The sequence below is a fragment of the Drosophila elegans genome, unplaced genomic scaffold (assembly GCF_018152505.1).
Source record: "Drosophila elegans isolate 14027-0461.03 unplaced genomic scaffold, ASM1815250v1 contig_814, whole genome shotgun sequence".
Lineage (NCBI taxonomy): Eukaryota > Metazoa > Arthropoda > Insecta > Diptera > Drosophilidae > Drosophila > Drosophila elegans.
This window is the reverse complement of record NW_024546167.1, coordinates 8,974,849-8,992,754: the sequence shown is the minus strand read 5'-3', so window position 1 is coordinate 8,992,754 and position 17,906 is coordinate 8,974,849. Positions and strand designations below refer to the sequence as shown.

At 38.0% G+C, this 17,906-nt stretch overlaps 1 protein-coding gene across 2 annotated transcripts; it reads left to right on the top strand.

Moving 5' to 3' along the window:
* The first annotated feature begins 505 nt into the window (after positions 1 to 505).
* Positions 506 to 17,906, top strand: LOC108150481 (probable serine/threonine-protein kinase DDB_G0267686). Of its 2 annotated transcripts, XM_017278685.1 has the most exons (3): positions 506 to 637; positions 5,576 to 6,559; positions 14,486 to 17,906. In XM_017278685.1, the coding sequence occupies exons 2-3, from the start codon at positions 5,789 to 5,791 to the stop codon at positions 15,815 to 15,817; spliced, it is 2,103 nt and encodes a 700-aa protein (XP_017134174.1). In that variant the 5' UTR covers positions 506 to 637; positions 5,576 to 5,788; the 3' UTR covers positions 15,818 to 17,906. The 2 variants fall into 2 exon arrangements, with proteins under 2 accessions (XP_017134174.1, XP_017134175.1); XM_017278686.2 differs by lacking the exons at positions 506 to 637; positions 5,576 to 6,559 and adding an exon at positions 13,243 to 13,474.

Here is a 17,906-nt window from a genome sequence, read left to right as displayed (position 1 = left end):
ACTCACTCTCTCCGTGGCCGTGCCGCCCTCTCTCTCTCTCTGCCCCACCTCTCGCTTCATTGTTGTTGCTTTAAGCATGACAAAGCACCGTAGAATTTCACAACAGGCCAAAAGAGAACTTCATTACGATGTTCGTTTTGTTTTTCCACGAAACAACTGTTTACTCTGCTCCGGCCGCTGCACTATGGGGCCAACGACCACTTTTGTTTGGCAAAATTAATAACTTACATAATTTTAAAAACGAGATATAACTATACCAATCGTTTCATTTTAATCCTTTGCCAACATATTATTTAAAAAGAATGGAACACACAAAGGACACATAAGCATTCCATCATTTTTTTAATGTATTGCAGATTAAAAGAACATTTTTGTTTTGGGGCTTGGTCAACAAATGTGGCCGTTGGCCCCACAGTGCGCTGCGCTGCCGCCTGTGCTCATTTCAATTTCTCTGTCGCGTCGCAGTCGGGGCGCTTACAAATCGATGCCAATAGGTTTGCGACTGTTTGCCGGAACAGACGCCAACAGACGGTGCTCGCGAGCGGTTGTAACTAACGGTAAAGATATAGTACATCTATTGCGCGCGTAACGGGAAAATACGGAGCTGTAAAAGCGCAACAGAGCCTTCAAAATAGCGGTAAATATCGCCAGTGCGTGTGTGCGAGAGAGTTGTTTGTTTATGTCAAACCTTCCCTTGTTTCTTACATTCGTGTTGTTTGCCAAACAAATAACGGAAAAGTGTTTGCCAGACGGGCAATATTTGGAAATATATTTCAATAAGGATATTACTGTGGAAACATCAGTGTGAAATAACTGGAAAAGTGATTTTCTGTTTTTAGAACTGTATTAACTTGTTAAATGAAAAGATCTAGTGAAAAGTATAAAATAGATGTTAAAAACGTTAAAGGAAAGCATAACTCGAAAAGTTGAAAAATTTTCTTGAAAAAGATATTGTAAAATAAGAGATTGAAAAGTTTAGGAAAAGTTTTCTTAAAAATTAGTTTTCAACGAGAGAAAATTAATGTATGAAACAAGGCAAAATCATAAGTATTAAAATACCAAGAAGCAGCAAACAATAAATATTTGAGATTAAATAATATATATTGAGAAAACAATAATACATCTATAAAACAATACAAAAAAAAAAAAATAAAAGCATACGTGTGAATAAATAAATGAAGCAAAAAACTAGGACAGCTGTTATTTAACTCAATTTGTTTCTCAAACTCTTTTTCTAGACAAAAATATTTTCAGAACATAAAAACAAATATTCCAATTGATTAAACATTTTGAAATACACTTAGCCTTGTGTTAAGCTATGAATCCAAATATTTATTTTGTTTTGATAAGAAATACCCCAAAAGGCTAACAAATATTTCGAACAAATATTTCACAAAAAGTGTTTTTAAAATTTATTTCAAAAGCATATAGCATGTGCGTTCGTGAGTGTTGTGCGAGCGATTGTAAATTGTTTTTTATTTCATTCCACGCGCCTTGAAATGTATTTTTAAGTTTCTGTGCTCAATTTCGCTTTGAATGTTGTTTACTTTTTGCGTTGTTTAATTTGTTTCGGCCTGTGGTGTCTCTCCCCCCTTCTTCTTTATTCAAAATGACAAAAGGCGAAAACAAACTAAATTGTGGATAACATGGATTTTATGCAAATTCAACGTTTTCTGATTCAGACCTTTTATTTTGGCAGCGATTTTAAACGAATTCAAAATGGTTGAACACTGCTTAAAGAAATCTGTCAAATAAAGCAGGGCAAAATAACTGTGCAATCAAGTTGAAAAGTTTCAAAAGTCTTAAACTAAGTATTTATGCAAGTTTCGGAATCAAAACGTAAAAACAAAAACTTTTCTCAGAAATTCATTAAAGTAATACAAAACCTCAACCAATTACAAACAACACTTAATTTATAAATAAACATCCAATAAAAACTGCCTGCCTAAGCATTTCCGCCATGATTCACATTACAAGACAACAGAAACGGTGACATTTAGAAATTCCTGATAAAAGTCCCCATAAAGTCGCAATTTTTCTCGGTAATCAAACAACAAATCAAAGCTTCAAGACATGCAAATTAAGTTAAAACAGAAAAACCCAAAATCTATAAACGCAATCAGTAAGCAACGAAAATAAAAATAATATAAGGAAAAATAAAACCGAATTGACCGCAGAATTCCAAGAAAATCCCTCAAAACTGTGCTACTTTAAAATAAAACGAGGCCGCAGACTGAAATGCAAGGGGAAAACCGAAAAAGCAAGCCAAAAACACATTTCAAACATTTCCAATTTCGAAGCAATAACGGAAAATAATTGGAAAATCACCCGAACACAAACAAAGAGTGAAAAAGTGCGTAAAAAAGCAGCGTGGCGTAAAAAACAAGTTCTAAAAATAGACCAAAATGTGTCGCGGCTAAAAATTGACGCAGAGTGTAGCGCAAACAACTAAACACAAAAAAAAACACAGGCCAATAAAACACAAACAATAAAAACCACACGCAAACTGAACTAAAAACAAATTAAGGTTTTATCAACCTATCTCTGTCTAACTCTCCTTGAGTGTGTGCGCCGTGAGTGAGTTAACCGTTATGAATCATCCAGCTGTTTGCGCAGCGTGGCAATCTGCGCAAAAAGAAATACTTCTCGAACTTTTTGTCGGGAGACAAAAACCGATTACTAAACAATTTATTTCATGAAATTATGTGTGCTAAATCATGTGCTAAAACACAAAGACATGTGTCGGTAGAATAGCTATTGTTACCAAAAGTGGTTGAGAAGTTTACATTACCTATTACTAATATAACTTCATTAAGCATAACCTTTAAAAAAATAATACACAGAAAGAAAAATTAATATGATATGGTCATTATTGGGGAGATCAAAAACCCGAAACAGTACTCTTACCTTTCAATGTGGTAGATGTTGGTGTTATTTGTAATTTAAGGCGTTGCGCAATGGTCTTAAAGTAATTCATCAAAATTACTTATTAGTTTGTTAACCAGTAAGAACTTTTTAGAACAAATCTGTTTCCCATTTCAAACCCTGTGAACTTGTTGATAACAAGGGTCACAATGTGGAGAACAATAAAAACATTTAACAGTATGTATGAGTGATAAACTTTAAAGGCACAGCGGAAAGGTAACAGTACGTATGAGTGATAAACTTTAAGCCAGTGCCTGCCAGTGCCAGTTCGCAAAATAAGTAACCGATAGAATAAACCTAAACAGCATTTGCAACGCTTATTGTCTAAAAACGAGTTCAAAAAAAGCGCATTAGATCTGAAAATTCGTGTTTCAAAAGCGTTATTTTCAAGAACTTTGTCTGGTGGGACTTTTTTTTTGAAAATCGAAATAATAAGTTTCGAGAAGCCTTGATCATATCTGATATATTGTAATCCAGTGCTATTATATTGACCGCTTTTGTGCTTCGTAAATACGCACGACAAGTGCTAAAACGTAAAGCAAATTGCGCTCGTCGCCAAAACCAGGAAGCGAAAATCTACGTTCGACAAAGATTGATGTAAAAGCGAGATGCCGCATAGTATAAACCCCATTCAATGGTATTGGTGCGAGTGAAAGCGCACGTGTCCCTGGGTGTAGATTGTGTGTGTGCGAAATACACTTCCGTCTATTGTGAATGACGAGGCGCGAGCAGTTGCCTTGCCATCTTTGTTATCGTTTGTTGTTGCCTGAGCCTCTGCTTCTGTTTCTGTTGACTTGTGACATTTACACACACGATTACGAAGAAAAAGAAAAAACAAAATTACCACTCACGCGTTTTTCTTGGCAGAATTTTCTCCGCTCGCATCAATTGCGACATTTTCACTGCACACATAAAAAATAATAACAATTACATCCAGTTAAAGTAAATTTGGGCAGTTACTTAATTCGACCGAAATAACCCCATGCGGTGTATTAAGAATGTTTTTCTTTAAAATAAATATATTCAAAAATATTATTGGAAATCTTTTGAAACGTCTCACAATTAATTCATCCTTTAACTTACTCTTATATTATTCCCAGTGCAGACAAAATTGCACGTCAATATGCTAATGCCGAATAAAATCTGCTTTATCATTCACTACGGACTTTATTCCACTGTACAATGTGTACTATACCAAGCTTTATACTATATATAGTGCCACTGACCTAGGCAGACGATGACGTGTTCTGTAAACTGATTATAAAAAATTGCTGCGGATTTATAACAGGGAATTTGCTGAATGGGAAAAGCTCATTTCGATTGTTTTCACTGTTTGCCAAGATTACAAATGTCGATCAGTTAAAGTTCAGTTAATGGCGATTGTTAGATCGTTGAATACAAACAACGCAATATCGGTTTCGGGTTTTTCCCTACACTGAGATTTCTTAAGCAATTATGGAGTTGTCTTCGCATTTTGTATGACATTTAAAAGATATAGCTACGTCATGGCTAGGGGTATTTCATAATTTTGGGTCACATCATGGTTAAGATAATACTTCGTATTATCTACCCTTGGAGACGTCCCCGATAAGCTCGAGAGCCGAGTCTATTTTTGTTTGTAGGCACAAGTATTATAATTGCTTATTTAGGGATTAAGCTAAATAAGGTCATTGGGTGGCCAAAATAGAGATTATTTTGTGGAATACTGTAAAATTGTTCATCTTTACTGTAACGAGAAAGTGTTGTCAGGGATTTAGTTTTAGATACTTAAACAAAGGGAACATTTTCGTAATGCAATTATCAAACCAATAAAAACATTTAATATTTGCCATTTTAATTTTCAAACAAATTACAAAAATCTACTTCAAATGATAAAACGTTAAAATATTTAGTTTAGTTTCCCTTCCGTGCAGTAAATTCCTCCCCGTCGTTTACTTCATAACATTTTATATGTCATTTAAAATTTATCAATTAGATGTCAAATCAAATAAAAATCTCGGCAATTAGCAAGTTGACTGCCACCGGATTTATGAATATAGCTTTGCACATAGAGGCCTATTTCAGTTGGGTGGTGATGATCGGTTTCGGGTTTGAATTTCTGGTTGTTTGGCCTGCTTTGGCCATGCCATGCATAGTTGTTGGCCTGAAAGTTTCCCATTTCTGATTAACACCTCGGCACACAAATAAGTTAACAGAGAACCCGGTCCGAATGAAATGGAATCATAATATAATGACCAATGGCGATCGATTTCGATTGCACGTATTTGGCCGCAAACAGTTCGCTGAAAATGTTTCGAGTGGTGAATGAGTGTATAAATGACTCACGGTTATCTTTCGACTCAGGGACTGAATGTTTGACGCGCGGGAAAAACCCGGCGATAACGTAAACAAAACGATAAATGCGAAAGACAAACTTGTTTTTACAGATTTGAAATTGAATAATATTAAAAAGTTATTGTCAAAGAAAAGTCTTCTCAGTCAATAAAAACAAATAATTATGTTGCTTCTATAAAACTATTAAAAAATAATTAAAATCTGAAGTTCCCGAAAAGTGTTTATTAACACTTTTATATTAATTAGTTAAATACAAACTAAGTTTATTTCATGAAAGGTGACAATTTTTCAAATCTCCATTTTCCTTTCTTTTTAGTAAATGAAAAGTAATAGACAAAGAGCTAAATGATAGAGAATGAGACCCAGTCAACAGGACCCAAAAAGACAATGTTGATTGAGTGCATTTCGCGTGACATTCCCTGAGAGTTTTCTTCAGAAACCGATAGAAGCAAAGATCAAGTAGAGCTCGTCGATATAGAGCTTATATATATAAACCAACCACCCACCGATCGGTCGAGAGGCGTGGCAAATGAACTTCAATCCGGCCAGCGTGGTAGCCGCCGCAGCAGCAGCCGCACATCAGACGTCGCACCACCATCCGTATTTGAACCACCAGCAGTTGCAGCACCACCCGGTAACCCAGCAACAACAGCTTATCCCACTGCCCGTCGGCGGGGGAGGCAGTTTACAAGTGGGTGGCGGCGATACCTCGCCCAAAATCATGGAGTGGACCAACGACGATGCTCTGGAACTGATCGAGCAGTATCGCTGCCACACAGAGCTATGGAATCGCGCCGATCCCAAGTACAAGGATAAACTTTGTCGATTCCGGGCGTGGTCGGAAATAGCCGAGCGTTTCGGTTGCAGCAAGGCGGAGGTCGAGCGGAAGATGAACGTGCTGCTGACCCAGTATCGGCGTGAGAAGCACAAGATGTTTGTGAAAATATACCAGGGCATTCAGCCCAATCCGTCCAAATGGTATGCCTTTAAACGATTCGACTTCATGGAGGCTGGCGGCGGCAGTTTAAGCGGCGGTGGTTCAGGTGGATCAGGTGTTAATACGTCGGTTGGTAACCTGGTGCCCAATCCCGTTTCCTCATCGGCAGCCGCTGCCGCCCACAATGGGCTAAACGGACTGGCGGCTGCGGCCGTCGCTGCAGCGGCCTACGAAAGCGGTACGATTGCAGCGGCGGGAAACGGAGGAGCACCACCCACTGGACCAGGAGGCGGAGTACCTGGTTCGCAGCCCGCCATGCAGCACAGACGCATCAAGACCAAAGAGCTGAAATATTTCGGAGCGGTAAGTGATTTTTATTAAAACAAATTCCATTTATTATTAAGAACAAATAATACAAACAGATATTGAGAAAAAAACACAGTTTTAATTACCGGGAATTGTCCATTAAATATTTTCGGGGATTTTTCACATGCTCATAAATATTTTGTATGCCTAGGTATATTCTTATCAATTTGTTTTGCTTAAGAAAAAGTGTCTAATTAATGTAAAGAAATTATATAATATCTAGGAGACTAGTTTTATAGATTCTTTTTTTAAATATATTAAAAGTCTATTCTCTGGATATATTTATATAACCTGACTATTAGGTTTCAGGGCATGTATTAATGTTGACTATGGTTCCCACTCGTCTAAAAATCTCGTGACCAAATACAATGATTACCTTTTCAATGATACCCAGACTGTTCTTTTCTTTTAATCCCTTCAATGTGCAAAAAAAAAAACAGCATCAGTTTTCAAAAGAAATTTTCGCTAGCAAAAACAAACAAACGTTTCATAGGAAATAACTTAAGCATACAGTCATTCAATTAATCAATCTGAATCGATTGTAGAATTATTTTGCAAGACCTTTATTTGCCTTCCCCTTCCCTATTGATTTCATTGAGTAAAAGTAACCTCTCTTATCTCCGAGATTAAAAATCAAAGTCCAATTCACAAAATTATGAAAAATTTACCAGAGTTAAAAAAGCTTTAACTCTAGTGGGTCAATAAAACACACATTATTTAAAATTTTAGCTAAATTGAAGCGGTTAAAATTTGTGTGAAAATTTGAAAAGTAAAATTAAAATGTTTTTGTCAAGATCGAAAGCATTATTTACAGATTAATCTTTTTAATCAACCTGTTTAAACTCTTTTCTTAAGAACGAATATCAAATTCAAATGAAATAATCAGCATTAATCCTTTGATTAGCAGGAAAAAACTTAACACACGTGTGCCGCCTGGTTGGCTTAGCAACAAATATTTTTTTAACAATATTCATACATACATAGATATGTATGTATGTATGTGAGTACATATTTTGTTAGATTTTTTTGTAAGCTTATCAAATGAAATATTTTACAGGCAAATAAAAAAATAAAAATTTCTAGTATTAATTTCAATTAAAACAATGGCTAACTGTGGAATGAGAGAGAGTTGGCGAAAGAGAGGGAGCTGGCTCCACATCTCTTTGGCGCTCGAGCAAACATGTGCGCAAGTGACTTGCTTTTTTTTTTGCACTGAGAGGACCCATGGCCCCACACTCTCGCGATCTCTCTTCGCAGCGTGTGTGTGTGCGCTTGTTTGTGCTCTTTTGTTGTTGACGATCAAAACAGAATTAAAATTTTACGCATAAATTTTTCTTAGAAATGCGCAGTGGTGTGTGTGTGAGGCATTGGCCCCAGCTCCACCCTCTCCCCGCTCTCCCTCTCTCTTCCACTGTCTCTTTGCTTATTGTTGGTATTTTTGTTGGTTTTATTTGCGTTGTCGCGCCAGGCAAGCAAAGTGTGTGAGTGGGAGGGAGGAGGTGTATTGGGGGGCCCTGACATTTCGTCGCCGCTCTTCTTCTTCATCGTCTTCTCCTTCGTTTCTTATTGTTGTTGTTATTGTTTCTCTGTATGATGAAATGTTTGTTTTGCACGGCGAAATGTGTTGGCGACTGCGAAGCAGGCAGCACTTGCTACGGTGATTTTTTTGGATTCCGTTTTGTTTCGTTTGTTATTTAGGCTACCCTCACTTAGGGGTATTACTACAGAAGCTAGATCATTTAGTGATCTTTGGGTAAGATCAGGTTTCTTGATTAGAATTACTTTTAACTAGGGAATGAACTTTAACATGATATTTAGATCTTTGGGTATTGCATATTATTAAATATTACTGACTACCTTGTCCTCAAAAAAAATATAAAACAACGAGTAAGCTAAAGAATTAAATCTCATGATTAAACGATAGGCTTTTAAAAACAAAAAAAACCTTTCGACCAACAATATTTGGCTCTTGATTGCAATGTCAGTAATATAAAAAATGCGTATTCACCAATAATTATTTATTTTTCAATTAACCCAGTGAAACCGTGTTTAATTAATTTTGGGTTCCTTATTTAAAAAGTTTACAACGACTACGATTTCCATTATATTGCCATGCCTTTTAACCAATTAATGAATCGGACTAAATAGCAACTTTTCGGACTTGAAATTCCTTCTGGACTGGCTCTTTGTTTTACTGTTGCTGTAGTGACGTTTTGTTTTGTGGTTACCCAGTGGACACCGCACCCTCGAGCTTCCCTCCTTGGCCGTCGTGATTCGCTGGAAGCTTTTGTTTTTACTTGGCTCTGTTGTTTGTCAGACTTATCAAAACAAAATGCCAGGAGTTGTTGTTGTTGTTGTTGCCGCCCGCCGTCTCTTCTGTCTGTTTTCGCTCGTTTTTTGCTGCTGTTTCTAGAAAACAAATGAAATTTTTGCAAGGAAAAGAATATAAAACTTGGCGCCTGGACTTTTTCTGAGTTTTCTGCTTTTTTTTTTGTCCGAGGTAGTGAGAGGCATGGGGAAATCGGGGGCGTGGCTCAGCTAAATACATGCAACTTGTTTGTCCAAGTCATGTCACCTTTAGTTTTCTGGTTTTGTGGTCTCCATAACGTATTTCAACATTTACGGCTATCAAAATAGCAGCAGGTTACCAAGCAACTCTTTTTTTATCTCCCATAAAGGAAATTAATTTAATATTTAAAACTACAAAATTAAGTTCAACTTGTTTTTAATTTTGCGAACAATCTTGATATAATGATTACTTTTTATTTGAGTTCATAAAAAACGTGAATTACAAATTTATTTAATATATATATTTTTTTGTTATTTTAACTTAACATGGAAAATTTTTCATTTTCTGTCTAAACATTTATTTGCCTAAAATACCTATAATTTTATTTGACAAGACAAAATCGGCTCACACTGGACATACTCCCCCTTACCGCCCCCAACACCATTTTATTGTTGTTCTAATTTGTTTCTGCGAGCGTAGTTCTCTCATTTTTCCGTGTTTTGGTTTGGCTTTGGTCTCGTGTTGTTTTTTTTCTGTTTCTGCGTCATTATTATTTGCGTGTGCAGGCACCAACAACAACGCCCACGCCCCCTTTTCAGTACGCCCACCAACGGAGCCAACACCCCATCCAAGCCCACCGCCCCCATATTGTTATGTATTTTTGTTCATATTTTGCAATTGTTTTGCTCTGCGGTATTTTCCTCAAGACAAGTGAACAACAAAAAAACAATAACAAAATGAAGCCGAAGAGGAGCTGGTGTTTTTGTTGTTGTTTCGGTTGTTGTCCCGCAATGTTGTGGCTAGCAAACGATTCACGCACTGCCTTCCATTCACCACCTACCACTTGCACCACAGAACCTGCAATACCTTGAACAAATAACCAATTCTTTATATTAAAACGTGAGTGGTTAATAGAGGGTTCTACTTTAAAAAATGCAGATTCTTAAGTTTAATAATCAAGTTTTCAATACAAAAAATGGTATCACTAAACAATTGTCCAGTCATGTCCTATCACTTTTAATTTAAACGCGAATTCTTCAGGATGTTTAGGATTCGACTATTCTTTAGTTTATAATTAATTTATATCTGGCCAGCAAAAGCCCACATTATTTCTCATTTCTTATTTTTTAAATTTAAAAAAATTTTCAACTAAATCTTATATTTAAAAAAAAATTGTTTTTCAAGTGCAACTTGCTCTTGTTTGTGTTTCCTTTTTTGTGATAGCTGGAGCAGCAGCAGTAGCGGAGTATCAAACTGTTGTTGTAATTCGCGTTGTTTTGTTTTCCCTTGCATTGCCTATAAACCACCCATTTCCCACCCCCGCGGTGGCGGAATGAAAAGTGCAAGGCAAATAAGCAGCAACTGCGACGCCGGCAGCGAAGTCAACGTTTGTTTTTGTTTACTCATTCATTGCAAAGTTGTTTAGAGCCAAGCGCGCAGCGTATGGTTTTTTTTTATTTAGATGATAATGATGATAGTGATGATGATAGGGTATAGGGTTTTGTGTGGTGGGTGTGTTGGAAAATCTAAGAGGTATTTGGGGGGAGGAGTGCTTAGAATTCACGAAAGTTATGTAAGAATTTTGGAGTTTTGGGCGCAGTCGAATAGTTGAAACGGTTGAAGATGTTTTAGGATAGGATGCAGTATAAAAGGTAGAGAAAGCCCCTAAAAATGAAATAAAGTTAATTGAACAAACTTAAATCAGATATGTTTTACAAAATATTGATAAATTGGAGTTCAGTTGGAGTTGGTGTTATAAGATTTTCAGATTATTAAAATGGAACTTGACTATATTGTTAAGACTCCGAGATACCAGTCAGTCTCAATAATTCATACAATTCTAAGGCATTGACAGAGAATAAAATATGCGGAAATAGTCGGGAATTGTATGTTGAGAAAAGCAAAGCTTTTAGAGGATTATCTTTTAAGCGAGACACTTGGCAACTCTAAAATTGGCACCTGCCAGGTGACAGCGCCATCTTATACACTCACACTCACCTGTGGACACCGCAATGCATTTTCAATTGCAATTTGTTCCACTGTTAATTTTACGACTCCCCGACCAGTGTAAATCCCCCTATTCGAGGGGTGTGGAAATAAGGGGTATTGGGGGTTTTGTGAGCGGCGCTTGCGCTTGCGGTTTTCATGGCAGTTTCATTAATGTTAGTGTAGCAGTGACTGTTGTTATTGTTTCTTGCTCCGAACTTGTTGTTGCTGTTGCGGTGTATGCGCTTTTGCGAAAATATCGCCATCGTACTTCAAAAACATTTGCGAGAGCTGCAAGATAGATACAGTCAAACAGGCAACTGAACATTTCTTAAAATTGGAGTTAATTCTAAAAAAATGTGAAAAAATTGTGTATTAATCTTTGGAATAATAGCATGTGTGTGCACGATCTAATTAAATCACTTTACCTCATCTTGTCTTGAAAACTTTCACAAAATAAAAAATAAATCGAACGTTTAAATACCTTCGTTTTTAAGTTATGTGAAGTGGTTTGATTTTTGGATGTTTTACTGTGCCTGAGGAAAGAGGGAGCTCGCGACAAATGTGAATGGGCGGCGAGGAGAAAGGGGTCGGTGAAAGGGGGAGCGGCATGGGCAGGGGCGGATTTCGTGCCAAAGGAGTAGAAGCAGCGACGACGACGCGTAGTTTGTGTAGTGTGTTATTTATTCATTGGATTGGATGATAATCAGTTTGTTTACATTTTTCAGTTGCACACAGGCCGAGAGAAGGAGAGAGAGAGAGAGAGAGCGACAGAGAGAGTGGGTGGGAGCGAGAGAGAGCGAGTTCATTCTCTTGTCTGTTTTATTTTATTTGCCTTAACAAAATAATAATACAGACATGCAAACACGCATACTGCGCACTCATACACGCTGCTCTGAATGCGTAAACAACAAAAGCAGCTGCAACAACAATAACAGCAAGTCAGAAAGGGAGGGCAATAGGCAGGGGCGGAGTGGGATAAACAGGTGAGGCGGGGGGCGTCGTAGTTGGGGAAACTTAAAAACATAAGCGGGGGCAACAACAAATTAACAACGCAGGTTGAACTCTTATTCTCGAGATGGCCCAATGAAAAACATTCAAATTTTTTTTTGTTTGTAGCGAAAAAAGAATGAAAAGAAATAATAAAATTGATTATTGAATCATAATGTAATCAACTATATTTTAACTAAAGTCTAAATTAAGATATATATTTGTCAAATGTTTGTCAAAGCTATAAAAGAGAATTTTAGATTCGACTTTTCCGATTTTTTGTTTGACGTAGCTTTTTGATGGAAAGTTCTAGGCGCCATAACGAGATCGGCGCAGACAGAAAGGGATAGCAATAACCATTGGGGAAAAAAGAGAGGGAGCTCTTGCTTTGATCGCCGTTGACCACATTAAACTTTTTATTATAGTTGTTGCTGACTTATTTTCGTGTGAGGCCCCAAACGTGGGGTAGGTTAATGCTAATGCCGTCGCCTGACCATTAAAAGCCCTCTCTACATATATATGTACATACATATGTATATATGTATCTCTTGCTGTTCAGCTCTTCTGCTTCTATCGAGATATAGAATTTTTTCGACATTCTCTTTTGAGTGGCGCGATACTCTCTTGCTGACATTTGCAAAAATTTTCACAAAAGACAACAAACAAAATGGGATAAAAATATTGTATTGGTTTTATTTATTCGATGCATTAAATCTAAAAATGATGTAATGCTACCTTGATTTATTTTTATTTGGCTCTATTAAAAAAGTTTCTGGTGCTAAACTTTTTTTTGTATATCTACTTATAAAACAAAATAAAATTACAAAAAATCCATTAAAAACAGCACTCATTTCTTGATAACATTTAAACTAACCTTTTTAACGTAAGCAGATTAATAAACTAAGCATTTTCTTATTGAAAAGAAGTCATTTTTTATTACAATCATAGTTTTTGAATTCTTTTAAATGTTTTACAAGAATCATGAGTCCTTTTTACAATATTAATATCTTCTTTCCGATCAAAACACCGTTAATTTCCGCTCTATCTGTCTCTTCATGACTCACCTACACTTTGGAAAAATAAGCAGGTTCTCTTAAAGTATTCTCTTAAAAACGTATTTTTTCACTCTCTCCCTCTCTCTACCTTCGTTGTTGTTCGGGTTTTCGAACATTTTTACTACGCCGCTAGAATAATTCGGACAAAAATATTACGAGTTCGAGTCGCATTGTCGTCGCGTCGCTCACCAAAATCAAAAAAGTCCAGCAACAACAAGTGTAAACACAGGGCGTTACAAAGAATACCGATCTTTATAAACTTCGATAAGGAATATGCATTATCAAAATAGCAACAATAACAATAATTTGAGGTCCCCAGGGATTTCACATAGACTTCCCCTGGAATCGACAGCGACAGCAAACTCATCAAACGTAAGTTTCAGCAGCAAGTGGATATAAGGGGGCCTGTGGGATGGGAGGTTTGTTTGGAAAGTTCGCGCAATTCGCTACCCAAGCCGAAGGTGTTATAATTTTGATTAGAATTTGGTTCACTCTTTAACATTTTTATTTATGTACTGTCTCGCTTGGTATAATGCTATTAACAACAAACTATATCAATGGCCAATGTTCATCATATCATATACATACATGCATTACAATCGAAGAGATTTCTGTGTCAATCATTTGGTGTATTTCGTCAGTATTTAAATTGGACATCAATGTCCTTTTCAGTTTTAAATAAAGAGCATACAAACTTCAGTAGGCCAAAGTAAACTTTCTTTTTTGTTATTTTGTATTTTTTCGCCTGTCTGGGTGCGTGTGTCTGTTAATTTGTTTTGATCGCTTCGTGTGTTTGCCATATAGGTGTAACTAAAAAAACAGTAACAACAATAACACGATCTGAGCGCAGTCAAATTATTATTTATATACCATTATTATCATAATTTGGTCAGACTTCGACTTTTCGCTCTTTCGGCTTTAATTATTGTTTCAGATTTAGTTAAATCATTGACAAAAACAACTTTTCGATGGGGGTTTGACCGGCGTTGGAATGCGACGGAAAAAAACAAAAACAGAAATTTCTAAATAATTTCAGTTAAATCGGAAACAAGCAATACAGGTGTATGTTTTTGGGAACTCCAATTAGTATGATTATATGCAAATTGTTTTTGACTTCTAACATTTTTATTCATTTCAGTTTTTTTTTGACAATCCTTTTAGTATGTCAACTTTTTAGTAGCTGAAAAGCTCTGAATTAATGGGTTTCCTGTTTAATAGCCTTATGAAGTATTTATTAGTTTTCAAGTAGCCGGCGACGTTTGTTATCTCGATGGTCCAAACTTTTGGACTGCGTCACGATGACGAAGTTAGGAACCTTTGAACACCCGCCTGAAAACGCCTTATCACTAACCTTTTCGTATTCGTTCCGTTTTGTACTTACAGATGGGCCTCAATATACCCATGCTGATAGCGAGCAGTCAGACGCTGGACAGTTGGAATACGGCGGGTCAGTATTCGCCGCCGATATCGGGCTCTGGTGGCGGTGGCTCGGAGCGCGGAGGAAGTGGAGGTGGTGTCGTTGGTGGTGGAGCGCCGGCCCAGCAATTGCGAGTGCCCCTGCCCATGAGCTATCATGGCGGTGCTGGCAGCAGCAGTAGTGATTTCCAGCAGAGTCCACTGAAGACCATGGATACCTCGGACAACGAGGACAACAATAACACCAAGGAGGATGTGGCAGCGGCAGCGGCCTTGGGGCAACTCGCCGCAAAGGTGGAGCGACGCTCGCCGGTGGGCGGAGGTCTTGGGGGCGGCGGAGTTGGTGGCGGAGGTGGCGGCGGCTCAAGTAGTAGGGAGGCCAACGATCTAGCCAGCGATCCCATTAAATCCGACCGAACGTTAAGCGAAGCGGGCAGCAGTCCCATACCGAATACCAATATGCATGAGGCGCACAAGAATCACCTGCTCAACAGTCCCGCCGGAGGAAGAGCGGTTACCCCAAGGCATGCGCATGAGCAGATGCATCACCATCCACACACGCAGCACCACCTGCAGCAACAGCAACTGCAACAGCAGCAGCAGCAGCAGCAGCAGCAGCAAGTTCAGCAACAACAACAGCAGCAGCAGCAATTGCAACAGCAACAGCAGTTGCATCATGGCCACGACGATCTGGACATCAAGCAGGAGTTGGTGGACTATTTCCATGGCCAGGCGACTGGGGTTGGTGGTGTTGGTCCTGCACCACCGCCGCCACCCGAATCACATCGTTCCTACAGCTCAGCGGGCGAGGAGAGTCGACTTCAGTTGGTGGACATGGCCCAGGACTTGCGAGTTGCCCAGGCGAAGGCCAATTTCGGTGCCTTTGTCCTGCCACCAAGAGGCAGCGATGCCAGCACACCCGCCATGCCCTTAAATATGCGCAAACTAACCGGTGCCGGCAGTGCGGGTCATATGCTAATGAATTCGCTGCTCGCCTCGCGGGAAAGTATGTCGGATGGCGAGGAACCCGATCCGGATAACGATGAGGCCACCGAATCGGCCGCCAGTCCGGGGCACATCAAGAGCAGTGTTTCCGCCCAGGCGGCCGTTGCAGCATCCGCTTTTTACGCCGAGTCCCTGAACCGCGACGATTGCGATTTTATTGGATCGAATGTGTCGCTTAAACTGCGAACCATGGATCGCACGCAAAGGATCATTGCGGAGAAGCTAATCAGCGAGGTGTTGTACTATGGGCAATTCAACGAGCTGGAACGTTCGGCCAGGATTCAGCCCAAGTGACAGTGGCGCCCCAAGAAGTGGACGACGACAATGGGGAACGGGAACGGGAGCGGGAATGGGAATGGTGGGGCCGTGGGCCTGGGCATCGGAGTGGGTTTGAGCAGGATCCGGCTGGGCAGGAGCCTACTCGCCCCGCAGCATGGCAAATGAATTCCAATTGAAATAGTCAACAGAGAGATAAAACAGAAACCAATACAGAAAACAGTACAACTTATTTTTAGTTTGGCCAGGATCGGGGTCACCACTTGTACAAAGCTTGGCAGAAAAAGGGGCAGCGTTACTTAGGCGGAGTGAAAGTGGGAAAGATGGGGGAAGAAAGCAGAGTAAAGCTTGGAAATAGGTACTTATATGAGAGGGGTAGAGATGGTAATGATTCTTGTATAAAATATGTTTATTCATGGATAGGAGGATTGGATCGGATCTAAGACTTCAATAATTTCAAATACCTATTTTAAAGAAGCATCTTTAGAAATTCTAAAGAAAAATTAAAGTTGTTTAGGATAACTTCTCAAACTTAGAACATTTTAAACGGTTTTTAAGAGTTAACAATATCTATTTAGGTTGTTATACTGTGCAAAGTCTACAAAATACAAATAATATGGATTTAGTCAAATTTTTATTGACGGTTAAAAATTTAAATTAAAAAGATCCCAAGGAGGAGAAAGAAAAGTTTACAAGAACACAACGAAATTTTAATTGTTTTATATTTTTTATATAGAAAGACCTCCGTTTTATAAGCCAAATGTTGTTCATCTACCATCTCTCCCTGAGTAAAATACAAAAAAGCTACATAGAACACAAACCAAAGTTACTTTCTATTCTGTTTGAAGGGCTGCATAAACAACAGTTTAGCTTTTGTGTCCACAACTTCAATATTAAACTACATAAAATACATAGATACTAGATAGGTTAGATTGGGTCTGGGAATGGGGTCATCGACACACCTGAGACATCTAACTAGCAGAATCTCAGTATTACTTATAAAATACACTTTACATAGACCATAGATAAAGCAACAACGAGGAATCAAAGCATTTGCCATAGATCGATTCCTTGGGGCCGATCGTCCACTTCTGGGTGTTAACTGGTTGCTAATTGTTGACCTCGCTCTAAAACAAAAACACAAGAATTAATGAGAGAAATGAGAAAAAAACGTAAGCAAAACAAACTATTGTAAAGACAAGGAAAAGCGGCTGCTAAAAAGTCAAGCTCCAAATTTGGGCACCACTGAAACTCAAGTTCCCGATTAGCTAACCGTTGAGAAAGGCACTTGTAAAACCTATATGTTTTCTATATATATCTGCTTGTGGATATATGTATATGTAAATGGATAAAAATATATATATTATATCATTGTACCTTATTTTGAAACAGAGATGTTTTCTTAGTCACTTAAGTCTGGTCGTCTAAAAGTCACCAATCCAAAACCCAACAACTGAAACCAACCAACCAACCAACAAACAAAAAGCAACCGCAAACTTTTACCTACATTATACAAATATTGTCGTCACTAGTTCGTTAAAGAAACAACAAAAACAAATGCTAAAACAAAAACAAAATCAAAACATTGTACATTTTCGTGTTTATTTTTTAGGTCCTAATGATTTTTGCATAATATTTAAGTAGTTTTTATTTTTATATGCAAAGCAAAGCAGAGCAAAAACAGCAACATTGAATTAATTTATATGAATATACATATATGTATACCTAATAAAACTATGGGCAAATTAGTTAGTCACATAAACGAGAGAAACAGATAGATGGATAGTTGATGATGATGATGATGAAATGCAGCTCGGCTTTTGCTGCTGCGTTTTTAGCCGTAGTTTTTACCTTAGCATAGACAAAATCAAAAAACCAACAAAAGTCCAAACTGAAATGAAAAGTCATGCGTAAAAAATGGAAAATTAGATGTGAATAAATTAATTAGCTGTAAAATTAGCGAGAATTTGTTTGGCATCGATGTGCAAGAGTGTGTTGTGTGAGTGCGTATGGAAATTAAATCAAAATTAGTTTTTCCTGAATGTGTAAACAGCAGCTAAAAAAATAAATAAATGTGTGTACCTATTTGTCTGACAAGCATTGTAAA